Here is a 12,500-nt window from a genome sequence, read left to right as displayed (position 1 = left end):
CTATTCTGTTAGCTGGTTTGTTATTGTCAGACTGGAAGTTATTGTCAGACTAAAATATGATGATAGTTTCTAATGTTAGACTGGGTTGTCTACACTATTGCATCCTAACTGGCTTTTCCTGGTGGCTTACATGTATTGTTGACATGCACATTTTTTAAAATGTATTTTATTTTATTTCACCTTTATTTAACCAGGTAGGCCAGTTGAGAACACCTTTATTTAACCAGGTAGGCCAGTTGAGAACAAGTCCTCATTTGCAACTGCGACCTGGCCAAGATAAAGCATAGCAGTTCGACACAAACAACAACACAGAGTTACACATGGAATAAACAAAACATAGTCAATAATACAGTAGAACAAAAAGTCTATATACAGTGAGTGTAAATGAGGTAAGATAAGGGAGTTGAGGCAATAAATAGGCCATGGTGGCGAAGTAATTACAATATGGCAATTAAACACTGGAATGGTAGATGTGGAGAAGATGAATGTGCAAATAGAGTTACTGGGGTGCAAAGGAGCAAGATAAATAAATAAATACAGTATGGGGATGAGGTAGGTAGATAGATGGGCTGTTTACAGATGGGCTATGTACAGGTGCAGTGATCTGTGAGCTGCTCTGACAGCTGGTGCTTAAAGCTAGTGAGGGAGATATGAGTCTCCAGCTTCAGAGATTTTTGCAGTTCGTTCATTGGCAGCAGAGAACTGGAAGGATAGACGACCAAAGGAGGAATTGGCTTTGGGGGTGACCAGTGAGATATACCTGTTGGAGCGAGTGCTACGAGTGGGTGTTGCTATGGTGACCAGTGAGCTGAGATAAGGCGGGGATTTACCTAGCAGAGACTTGTAGATAACCTGTAGCCAGTGGGTTTGGCGACGAGTATGAAGCGAGGGCCAACCAACAAGAGCGTACAGGTCGCAATGGTGGGTAGTCTATATGGGGCTTTGGTGACAAAACAGATGGCACTGTGATAGACTGCATCCAGTTTGTTGAGTAGAGTGTTGGAGGCTATTTTATAGATGACATCACCGAAGTCGAGGATCGGTAGGATGGTCAGTTTTACTAGGGTATGTTTGGCAGCATGAGTGAAGGATGCTTTGTTGCGATATAGAAAGCCGATTCTAGATGTATGCTTAATGCGAGTCTTCAAGGAGAGTTTACAGTCTAACCAGACACCCAGGTATTTGTAGTTGTCCACATATTCTAAGTCAGAGCCGTCCAGAGTGGTGATGCTGGACGGGCGAGCAGGTGCGAGCAGCGATCGATTGAAAAGCATGCATTTAGTTTTACTTGCGTTTAAGAGCAATTGGAGGCCACGGAAGGAGAGTTGTATGGCATTGAAGCTCGTCTGGAGGTTAGTTAACACAGTGTCCAAAGAGGGGCCAGAAGTATACAAAATGGTGTCGTCTGCGTAGAGGTGGATCAGAGAATCACCAGCAGCAAGAGCGACATCATTGATGTATACAGAGAAGAGAGTCGGCCCGAGGATTGAACCCTGTGGCACCCCCATAGAGACTGCCAGAGGTCTGGACAACATGCCCTCCGATTTGACACACTGAACTCTGTCTGAGAAGTAGTTGGTAAACCAGGCGAGGCAGTCATTTGAGAAACCAAGGCTGTCGAGTCTGGAACTGGGATTGGACTAATGAACAAAATACTAAAAGATTTTAAATGTAATGTTTTGAGTAAACTATCCCTTTCACTTTTGTCTGGACTGAAACTTTTATTCTTAATCTCCCTCTCTCTCTCTCTCTCTCTCTCTCTCTCTCCCTCTCTCTCCCTCTCTCTCCCTCTCTCTCTCCCCCCTACAGGAAGAGTCCCAGCAGATCCTGGCCCGCCAGAAGTCCAACTCTCAGTCGGACAGCCATGATGACGAGGTGTCCCCCCCGCTGCCCAACCCAGTGGTCAAGGCCCGCCGCCGCCGGGGAGGGGTCAGTGCTGAAGTCTACACTGAAGAGGACGCCGTCAGCTACGTCCGCAAGGTCAGAGATAAACACTTCAACCAATCACACAGTCAGGAACATTCAGTAACCATAGTAACACTGGCTGGGAATTGCCAGGAACCTCCCCACACCATATTGTCACGGTACTTAGGTGCCGATACGATATGTATTGCGATTCTCACGATTCTACATGTATAGCGATTCTCACGATTCTACATGTATAGCGATTCTCACGATTCTACATGTATAGCGATTCTCACGATTCTACATGTATAGCGATTCTCACGATTCTACATGTATAGCGATTCTCACGATTCTACATGTATAGCGATTCTCACGATTCTACATGTATAGCGATTCTCACGATTCTACATGTATAGTGATTCGATACTGAGTTTTGATCAGTCATGGAAATAAAAGTGCTGAAAACATGTTCACTATTTCAAAAGAAGATGAAGAACAAGATATAGGAAGGAAAATACCCGTTGGTTCAGGTACAGCCGACTAGCACTAGCAAATGCTACCTAGCAAAACATTTTTAATATATATACTTTTTTTGTGATCAAAGTATCGATATAATATCATCCCCCCCAAAATATTGCGATATGTCTGACCACAGAGACTGAACACATAGACAGACCATATGCTGACCATTGATTGTCCACAATCTGACCAGGAGAGTTTGACTAGAGATTCAAACTATCGACTCACACAGGAGTAAGGGGGCCTGAAAGGATGAAAAACATGATGTAGTAGTCAGCAGAAGTTAAATTAAGGTTGGTATGGTGATTCGGCTGATGCTAATTGGTATCATTGTAACACATACTCCTTTAGGACTGCAGTTGAAAATATTTGCCACTGTCAAAAAACCTACAAAAATGTAGGGAAGTAAAGAACCCTTCTCAAAACAACTAATTAAGTTGACTTAACAGAACTCTCTTAACTCACACAATCTCAAGCATACCCAACCAGATGGTAGTGGATGGCTCTTGCACTCAGGGCTCTAAAATGTGACCGTTTTGGTTGCATATGCTCCTAAATATTTTGCTGTGCGACCTGGTATCTGCCAGTCTTAGCAGCAGGTATCTGCCAGTCTTAGCAGCAGGTATCTATCAGTCTTAGCAGCAGGTATCTGCCAGTCTTGTGTGTATGTGTGTGTGTGTGTATGTGTATGTGTGTGTGTGTGTGTGTGTGTGTGTGTGTGTGTGTGTGTGTGTGTGTGTGTGTGTGTGTGTGTGTGTGTGTGTATGTGTGAGTGTGTGTGTGTATATCCCTGAAATAGCGTGAATCACTGACCTAAACATTTGCTAGTTTATTGTTTTTTCATCCATGATTGGAGCCTGGCAGATACCTGCTGCTAAGACTGATAGATACCTGCTGCTAAGACTGATAGATACCTTCTGCTAAGACTCATATATACCTGCTGCTAAGGCTGACAGATGCCTGATGCTAAGACTGACATACCTGCTGCTAAGACTGACAGATACCCGCTGCTAAGAATGATAGATACCCGCTGCTAAGAATGATAGATACCTGCTGCTAAGACTGACAGAAGCCTGCTGCTAAGACTGACAGATACCTGCTGCTAAGACTGGCAGATACCTGCTGATAAGACTGACAGATACCTGCTGCTAAGACTGATAGATACCCGCTGCTAAGAATGATAGATACCTGCTGCTAAGACTGATAAATACCTGCTGCTAAGGCTGACAGATACCTGCTGCTAAGACTGACAGATACCTGCTGCTAAGACTGACAAATACCTGCTGCTAAGTCTGACAGATACCTGCTGCTAAGTCTGACAGATGCCTGCTGCTAAGACTGACAGATGCCTGCTGCTAAGACTGACAGATACCTGCTGCTAAGACTGATAAATACCTGCTGCTAAGGCTGACAGATACCTGCTGCTAAGTCTGACAGATACCTGCTGCTAAGACTGATAGATAGATACCCGCTGCTAAGAATGACAGATACCTGCTGCTAAGACTGATAAATACCTGCTGCTAAGGCTGACAGATACCTGCTGCTAAGACTGACAGATGCCTGCTGCTATCTGCAGGTATCTGTCAGTCTTAGCAGCAGGTATCTGCCAGGCTCCAATCATGGATGAAAAACCAATAAACTAGCAAATGTTTAGGTCAGTGATTCACGCTATTTCAGGGATATACACACACACACACACACACACACACACACACACACACACACACACACACACACACACACACACACACACACACACACACACACACACACACATAATCAGGGAGATAGACACGCACACACACACAAATCTGTCATTTCGAGGTTGTCCTTAAAATTCCCATCAGACGATAACGAACATGCCTTTGTTTAGCTTGAGCTACAAGCGTGACGGACAAGTGTCACACATAATTCAGAGTTATGGAAGCAGATTTGAATGAAATGAGGGGTTTAACAAATTGATTGAAGGCTGGGTTCTTCAGTAAACAGCTGTTGCCTTTCCCAGCAGTAATGACATGTAGCTAGCAGACCTGGGTTAAAAAACGATGTAAAATGATTTCAAATACTATATCTATGCTTGATTGAGCTTGCCTGTTGCCATGAATCCAATAGAAGTCTAAAAATGACAAACCCCACCCACCTGACACAGGCTAAACAAATGCTTGAAGCATTTGAAAGATATCAAATAGTATTTAAACCCAGGTCTGGTATCTAGACAGTACTGGATGACATGGTTCCAGACTGATAACAACACAGGCTCTACATACGTCAATGGGCTGAAATAACCCTCAGTCAGAGGCTAAATTGGTTTAATATCTTAGTTAATTGTTCATTCACATTTCCCAGACGAGTAACCAAGCATATTAAATGAATCCCTCTCTCATGCGTTAACATGGCTCAGCGTGTGTGTGTGTGTGTGTGTGTGTGTGTGTGTGTGTGTGTGTGTGTGTGTGGGAACTTGGTTTTGGCTGAGTGGCGTCAGGAGGATCTCTGTGTAATCTGGGTCTCAGCACACAGGCTTTACCCTCTCAGCTCCCAGCTCTCTGCCATCCCCTTCCTCTTCCTCTCCCTTCAACAGACTAGATACCGTTTCTACCCTTCCTCTCCCTTCAACAGACTAGATACCGTTTCTACCCTTCCTCTTCCTCTCCCTTCAACAGACTAGATACCGTTTCTACCCTTCCTCTCCCTCTCCCTTCAACAGACTAGATACCGTTTCTACCCTTCCTCTTCCTCTCCCTTCAACAGACTAGATACCGTTTCTACCCTTCCTCTTCCTCTCCCTTCAACAGACTAGATACCGTTTCTACCCTTCCTCTCCCTTCAACAGACTAGATACCGTTTCTACCCTTCCTCTTCCTCTCCCTTCAACAGACTAGATACCGTTTCTACCCTTCCTCTTCCTCTCCCTTCAACAGACTAGATACCGTTTCTACCCTTCCTCTCCCTTCAACAGACTAGATACCGTTTCTACCCTTCCTCTCCCTTCAACAGACTAGATACCGTTTCTACCCTTCCTCTCCCTCTCCCTTCAACAGACTAGATACCGTTTCTACCCTTCCTCTCCCTCTCCCTTCAACAGACTAGATACCGTTTCTACCCTTCCTCTCCCTCTCCCTTCAACAGACTAGATACCGTTTCTACCCTTCCTCTCCCTCTCCCTTCAACAGACTAGATACTGTTTCTACCCTTCCTCTCCCACTCCCTTCAACAGACTAGATACCGTTTCTACCCTTCCTCTCCCTTCAACAGACTAGATACCGTTTCTACCCTTCCTCTCCCTCTCCCTTCAACAGACTAGATACCGTTTCTACCCTTCCTCTCCCTTCAACAGACTAGATACCGTTTCTACCCTTCCTCTCCCACTTCCTTCAACAGACTATATACCGTTTCTACCCTTCCTCTCCCTTCAACAGACTAGATACCATTTCTACCCTTCCTCTCCCTCTCCCTTCAACAGACTAGATACCATTTCTACTCTTCCTCTCCCTCTCCCTTCAACAGACTAGATACCGTTTCTACCCTTCCTCTCCCTCTCCCTTCAACAGACTAGATACCGTTTCTACTCTCCCTCTCCCTTCAACAGACTAGATACCGTTTCTACCCTTCCTCTTCCTCTCCCTTCAACAGACTAGATACCGTTTCTACCCTTCCTCTCCCTTCAACAGACTAGATACCGTTTCTACCCTTCCTCTCCCTTCAACAGACTAGATACCGTTTCTACCCTTCCTTTCCCACTTCCTTCAACAGACTAGATACCGTTTCTACCCTTCCTCTCCCTTCAACAGACTAGATACCGTTTCTACCCTTCCTCTCCCTTCAACAGACTAGATACCGTTTCTACCCTTCCTCTCCCTCTCCCTTCAACAGACTAGATACCGTTTCTACCCTTCCTCTCCCACTCCCTTCAACAGACTAGATACCGTTTCTACCCTTCCTCTCCCTTCAACAGACTAGATACCGTTTCTACCCTTCCTCTCCCTCTCCCTTCAACAGACTAGATACCGTTTCTACCCTTCCTCTCCCTTCAACAGACTAGATACCGTTTCTACCATTCCTCTCCCTCTCCCTTCAACAGACTAGTTACCGTTTCTACCCTTCCTCTCCCTTCAACAGACTAGTAACCTTTTCTACCCTTCCTCTCCCTTCAACAGACTAGATACCGTTTCTACCCTTCCTCTCCCTTCAACAGACTAGATTCCGTTTCTACCCTTCCTCTCCCACTCCCTTCAACAGACTAGATACCGTTTCTACCCTTCCTCTCCCACTCCCTTCAACAGACTAGATACCGTTTCTACCCTTCCTCTCCCACTCCCTTCAACAGACTAGATACCGTTTCTACCCTTCCTCTCCCTCTCCCTTCAACAGACTAGATACCGTTTCTACCCTTCCTCTCGATTCAACAGACTAGATACCGTTTCTACCCTTCCTCTCCCTTCAACAGACTAGATACCGTTTCTACCCTTCCTCTCCCTCTCCCTTCAGCAGACTAGATACCGTTTCTACCCTTCCTCTCCCTTCAACAGACTAGATACCGTTTCTACCCTTCCTCTCCCTCTCCCTTCAGCAGACTAGATACCGTTTCTACCCTTCCTCTCCCACTCCCTTCAACAGACTAGATACCGTTTCTACCCTTCCTCTCCCTTCAACAGACTAGATACCGTTTCTACCCTTCCTCTCCCTCTCCCTTCAACAGACTAGATACCGTTTCTACCCTTCCTCTACCTTCAACAGACTAGATACCGTTTCTACCCTTCCTCTCCCCCTCCCTTCAACAGACTAGATACCGTTTCTACCCTTCCTCTCCCACTCCCTTCAACAGACTAGATACCGTTTCTACCCTTCCTCTCCCTTCAACAGACTAGATACCGTTTCTACCCTTCCTCTCCCTTCAACAGACTAGATACCTTTTCTACCCTTCCTCTCCCTCTCCCTTCAACAGACTAGATACCGTTTCTACCCTTCCTCTCCCACTCCCTTCAACAGACTAGATACCGTTTCTACCCTTCCTCTCCCTTCAACAGACTAGATACCGTTTCTACCCTTCCTCTCCCTCTCCCTTCAACAGACTAGATACCGTTTCTACCATTCCTCTCCCTCTCCCTTCAACAGACTAGTTACCGTTTCTACCCTTCCTCTCCCTTCAACAGACTAGTTACCGTTTCTACCCTTCCTCTCCCTTCAACAGACTAGATACCGTTTCTACCCTTCCTCTCCCTTCAACAGACTAGATTCCGTTTCTACCCTTCCTCTCCCACTCCCTTCAACAGACTAGATACCGTTTCTACCCTTCCTCTCCCACTCCCTTCAACAGACTAGATACCGTTTCTACCCTTCTTCTCCCTCTCCCTTCAACAGACTAGATACAGTTTCTACCCTTCCTCTCCCTTCAACAGACTAGACACCGTTTCTACCCTTCCTCTCCCTTCAACAGACTAGATACCGTTTCTACCCTTCCTCTCCCTCTCCCTTCAACAGACTAGATACCGTTTCTACTCTTCCTCTCCCTCTCCCTTCAACAGACTAGATACCGTTTCTACCCTTCCTCTCCCTTCAACAGACTAGATACCGTTTCTACCCTTCCTCTCCCTCTCCCTTCAGCAGACTAGATACCGTTTCTACCCTTCCTCTCCCACTCCCTTCAACAGACTAGATACCGTTTCTACCCTTCCTCTCCCTTCAACAGACTAGATACCGTTTCTACCCTTCCTCTCCCTCTCCCTTCAACAGACTAGATACCGTTTCTACCCTTCCTCTACCTTCAACAGACTAGATACCGTTTCTACCCTTCCTCTCCCCCTCCCTTCAACAGACTAGATACCGTTTCTACCCTTCCTCTCCCACTCCCTTCAACAGACTAGATACCGTTTCTACCCTTCCTCTCCCTTCAACAGACTAGATACCGTTTCAACCCTTCCACTCCCTTCAACAGACTAGATACCGTTTCTACCCCTCCTCTCCCTTCAACAGACTAGATACAGTTTCTACCCTTCCTCTTCCTCTCCCTTCAACAGACTAGATACCGTTTCTACCCTTCCTCTCCCATTTGTAGACTAACAGGCTAGACTTTAGACATTCTCTGTCTATCTACTTTCAGCCTTTAAGCGGTTTGACCCTTTCTCTGTTCCCATCCTCTGCCATTCGTAAAGAGGCTAGACAGTAGACAGTTAACCCTCTCTGTGTCTATACCCTCCCAGCTTTAAAGTGGCTAGTAGGCCCTGTCTGTAAGCACTATCCCCCCAACTCTCACTACTTCCAGCCCTAAAGACTCTAGTAACCCTCTCTCTACACCTCTATCCATAAAGACTCTAGTACCCCTCTCTCTACACCTCTATCCATAAAGACTCTAGTAACCCCTCTCTTTACCCCTCTATCCATAAAGACTCTAGTAACCCCTCTCTCTACACCTCTATCCATAAAGACTCTAGTACCCCTCTCTCTACACCTCTATCCATAAAGACTCTAGTAACCCCTCTCTTTACCCCTCTATCCATAAAGACTCTAGTAACCCCTCTCTCTACACCTCTATCCATAAAGAGTCTAGTAACCCCTCTCTCTACACCTCTATCCATAAAGACTCTAGTAACCCCTCTCTACACCTCTATCCATAAAGACTCTAGTAACCCCTTTCTCTACACCTCTATCCATAAAGACTCTAGTACCCATCTCTCTACACCTCTATCCATAAAGACTCTAGTAACCCCTCTCTCTACACCTCTATCCATAAAGACTCTAGTAACCCCTCTCTCTACACCTCTATCCACAAAGACTCGAGTAACCCCTCTCTCTACACCTCTATCCATAAAGACTCGAGTAACCCCTCTCTCTACACCTCTATCCATAAAGAGTATTGCCTCTCTCTTTGGAGCAAATGGTCTATTTCCAGCATTCCAGATGGTTGATAGAGACTACAGAGGGTTGATGTTGGTAGTGTACTGCAGTGGCCTCATGAATGTTTCAGCCAGTCTGCTGCTGTTGTAGTTGTGGTCCTCTTCATGGTGAGCCATCTGTTGCTTTAAGTTAATTACAGCCTACAGACTGCTGCTTCCCTCAGACCATTGATGCTTTCTTTCTTACAGTACTATCTCCTTCTCTCTCCCACTGGCATCTCTTTGATTCTGTTTTGTTATAGTTCTCTCTTTCTCTCCCCCTCTCTCTCTTTCTCTCTTTCTCTCTCCCACTCTCTTTCTCCCTCTCCCCCTCTCTCTCTCTCCCCTTCGCTCTCTCTCTCTCCCTCTCTCTCTTCCTCCCTCTCCCTTTCTCTCCCTCTCCCTTTCTCTCCCTGTCCCTCTCGCTCTCTCTTTCTCCCTCTCTCTCCCTCTCTCTCTCTCTCCCTCTCTCTCTCTCCCCTTCGCTCTCTCTCTCTCCCTCTCTCTCTTCCTCCCTCTCCCTTTCTCTCCCTCTCCCTTTCTCTCCCTCTCCCTCTCGCTCTCTCTTTCTCTCTCTCTCTCTCTCTCTCTCTCTCTCTCTCTCTCTCTCTCTCTCTCTCTCTCTCTCTCTCTCTCTCTCTCTCTCTCTCTCTCTCTCTCTCTCTCTCTCTCTCTCTCTCTTCTCCCCACGGTAACACATCTGCAGAGCTCAGAGCTCTAAGTTTTTCTCCCTATAACGTCTTTCCTTAAATACAGAGGCAGTAGTCTTTGTAGTGGGCTCTGAGGAAATGTGGCTGGCCCGCATCATTCCCCCAAACAGTCCTTTGGTTCAGACATGGACATGAAAATGCATGTTTTATGAATGAGCACATGGCCTCGTAACCTCACAGCGAAGGGCTGCACACGCACGCACACACACACACACACACTGGCACACACTGGCACACACGCACACACACACACGTACACTGATCTGAGTCAAACAGATGGGTTGCGTTCCATTATGTACAGACAGTAGGGTTTATTTAAAATATACTGTAATGTGCTTAAATCTGTGCATTGAGCTGTTTTGATGTATGTGCATGTGCCTGGCTTCATGTGTACAGCTCTAGTGTTTTCTTTTCTTTTCAATTAATGCTTTTTGGGGAACTTTTTAAACATCTTTTTAGCCATGTAGACATGGCATGACAAATAGGAAAGACAATGTGTACAGTATTAAATGGAATTCAATCAATTGTATTGATGCCCATCAATTCCATTGTCTGTGATGAAGGTGCTGAAGTCTGGTTCCTGTTTGAGAGACCATGATGTTTGCTATGTTGTTCCTCAGGTGATTCCTAAAGACTACAAGACCATGACTGCTCTGGCCAAGGCCATCTCCAAGAACGTGCTGTTTGCTCACCTCGACGACAACGAAAGGAGGTAAGAACCACAAATCATAATCCAACTGACCCAAGATCAGTGTCTAGAGACGACTTCATCCTAGTGAAAACACATTAGTGACTGAGTGACTGAGTGAGAGAGCGTCATTGTGTGTGTGAGCTAATCATAAAGAGTCCTTTTGTTGTGGTTGAGCAGTTTTCCCGTGTGGCCACAGTGGGCCAGTGTTGTCTGCAGTGCTGCTGGGTTGAAACAGGTCAGAAGTGGTGAGAAGAGGGGCAGGCAGACACTGGGCAGAGGGGCGAGGGGTACGGAGAGAGAGAGGGGGGCATGCTGGAGGGAAAATTTACTGCCTGGTGCCGCCCTCTCCTGTGTGTGTGTGTGTGTACACTGTTGTTGTCGATCGCCATGGCAACCCCCCCCAAAAAAGGCAGGCAGTGTGGATGTTTGACAGTAATCTAAAGTGTGTTGAAATTTTGGTGGGGTGCGGGGTTGGAATTGGGTTACTCGGAACGACACGATTCGCCACGGCTCTGAGAGAGGGTCTGAGGCTGTGGGGTTTGACAAACACAAAACAGCAACAACAAATCAAATCAAACTTTATTTGTCACATGCGCCGAATACAACAAGTGTAGACTTTACCATGAAATGCTTCCTTACAAGGCCTTAACCAACAATGCAGTTCAAGAAAGAGTTAAGAGTTTATTTACCAAATTAACTAAAGTAAAAAAGAATAGTAACACAATAAAATAACAATAACGAGGCTATATATAGGGGGTACCAGTACCAAGTCAATGTGCGAGGTGAAGTGACTATGCATAGATAATAAACAGTCCGGTGGCCATTTGTTGAGCTGTTCAGCAGTCTTTTGGCTTGGGGATAGAAACTGTTAAGGAGCCTTTTGGTCCTAGACTTGGCGCTCTGGTACCGCTTGCCAGAGAGAGAGAGAGAGATTCATTAATCCCTCCATCCCTCCCCTTCACCCCATCTCTTCTCTCTTCCTCTCTCTTTCCTTCTCCACCTCTTTCTCTATCCCTCTATCCATCTCTCCCCTTCACCCCATCTCTTCTCTCTTCCTCTCTCTTTCCTTCTCCACCTCTTTCTCTATCCCTCTATCCATCCCTCCCCTTCACCCCATCTCTTCTCTCTTCCTCTCTCTTTCCTTCTCCACCTCTTTCTCTATCCCTCTATCCATCTCTCCCCTTCACCCCATCTCTTCTCTCTTCCTCTCTCTTTCCTTCTCCACCTCTTTCTCTATCCCTCTATCCATCCCTCCCCTTCACCCCATCTCTTCTCTCTTCCTCTCTCTTTCCTTCTCCACCTCTTTCTCTATCCCTCTATCCATCTCTCCCCTTCACCTCATCTCTTCTCTCTTCCTCTCTCTTTCCTTCTCCACCTCTTTCACTATCCCTCTATCCATCCCTCCCCTTCACCCCATCTCTTCTCTCTTCCTCTCTCTTTCCTTCTCCACCTCTTTCTCTATCCCTCTATCCATCTCTCCCCTTCACCCCATCTCTTCTCTCTTCCTCTCTCTTTCCTTCTCCACCTCTTTCTCTATCCCTCTATCCATCCCTCCCCTTCACGCCATCTCTTCTCTCTTCCTCTCTCTTTCCTTCTCCACCTCTTTCTCTATCCCTCTATCCATCCCTCTCCTTCACCCCATCTCTTCTCTCTTCCTCTCTCTTTCCTTCTCCACCTCTTTCTCTATCCCTCTATCCATCCCTCCCCTTCACCCATTTCTCCTTTCTTCCCCTTTCCATCTCACCCCACTCCTACTATTCACTCTCTTCCCTCCCTATCCCTCCACCCCTCCTCCATCCCTTCCTT

The 12,500-nt window shown here is 46.3% G+C and overlaps 1 protein-coding gene across 1 annotated transcript in view; it reads left to right on the top strand.

Moving 5' to 3' along the window:
• Window positions 1-11,022, top strand: part of LOC110487025 (cAMP-dependent protein kinase type I-beta regulatory subunit-like) — a 55,649-nt gene extending 44,627 nt beyond the window's left edge. The window contains exons 3-4 of the mRNA XM_036939078.1: window positions 1,810-1,980; window positions 10,624-11,022. Of these exons, the coding sequence (XP_036794973.1) occupies window positions 1,810-1,980; window positions 10,624-10,719 (267 nt within the window). The 3' untranslated portion in view covers window positions 10,720-11,022. The remainder of the gene's footprint in view (window positions 1-1,809; window positions 1,981-10,623) is intronic.
• Window positions 11,023-12,500: the final 1,478 nt, after the last annotated feature.

This window comes from Oncorhynchus mykiss, chromosome 12, assembly GCF_013265735.2.
Source record: "Oncorhynchus mykiss isolate Arlee chromosome 12, USDA_OmykA_1.1, whole genome shotgun sequence".
Lineage (NCBI taxonomy): Eukaryota > Metazoa > Chordata > Actinopteri > Salmoniformes > Salmonidae > Oncorhynchus > Oncorhynchus mykiss.
The sequence above is the reverse complement of the archived record's forward strand: the minus strand, read 5'-3'. Positions and strand labels throughout refer to the sequence as shown.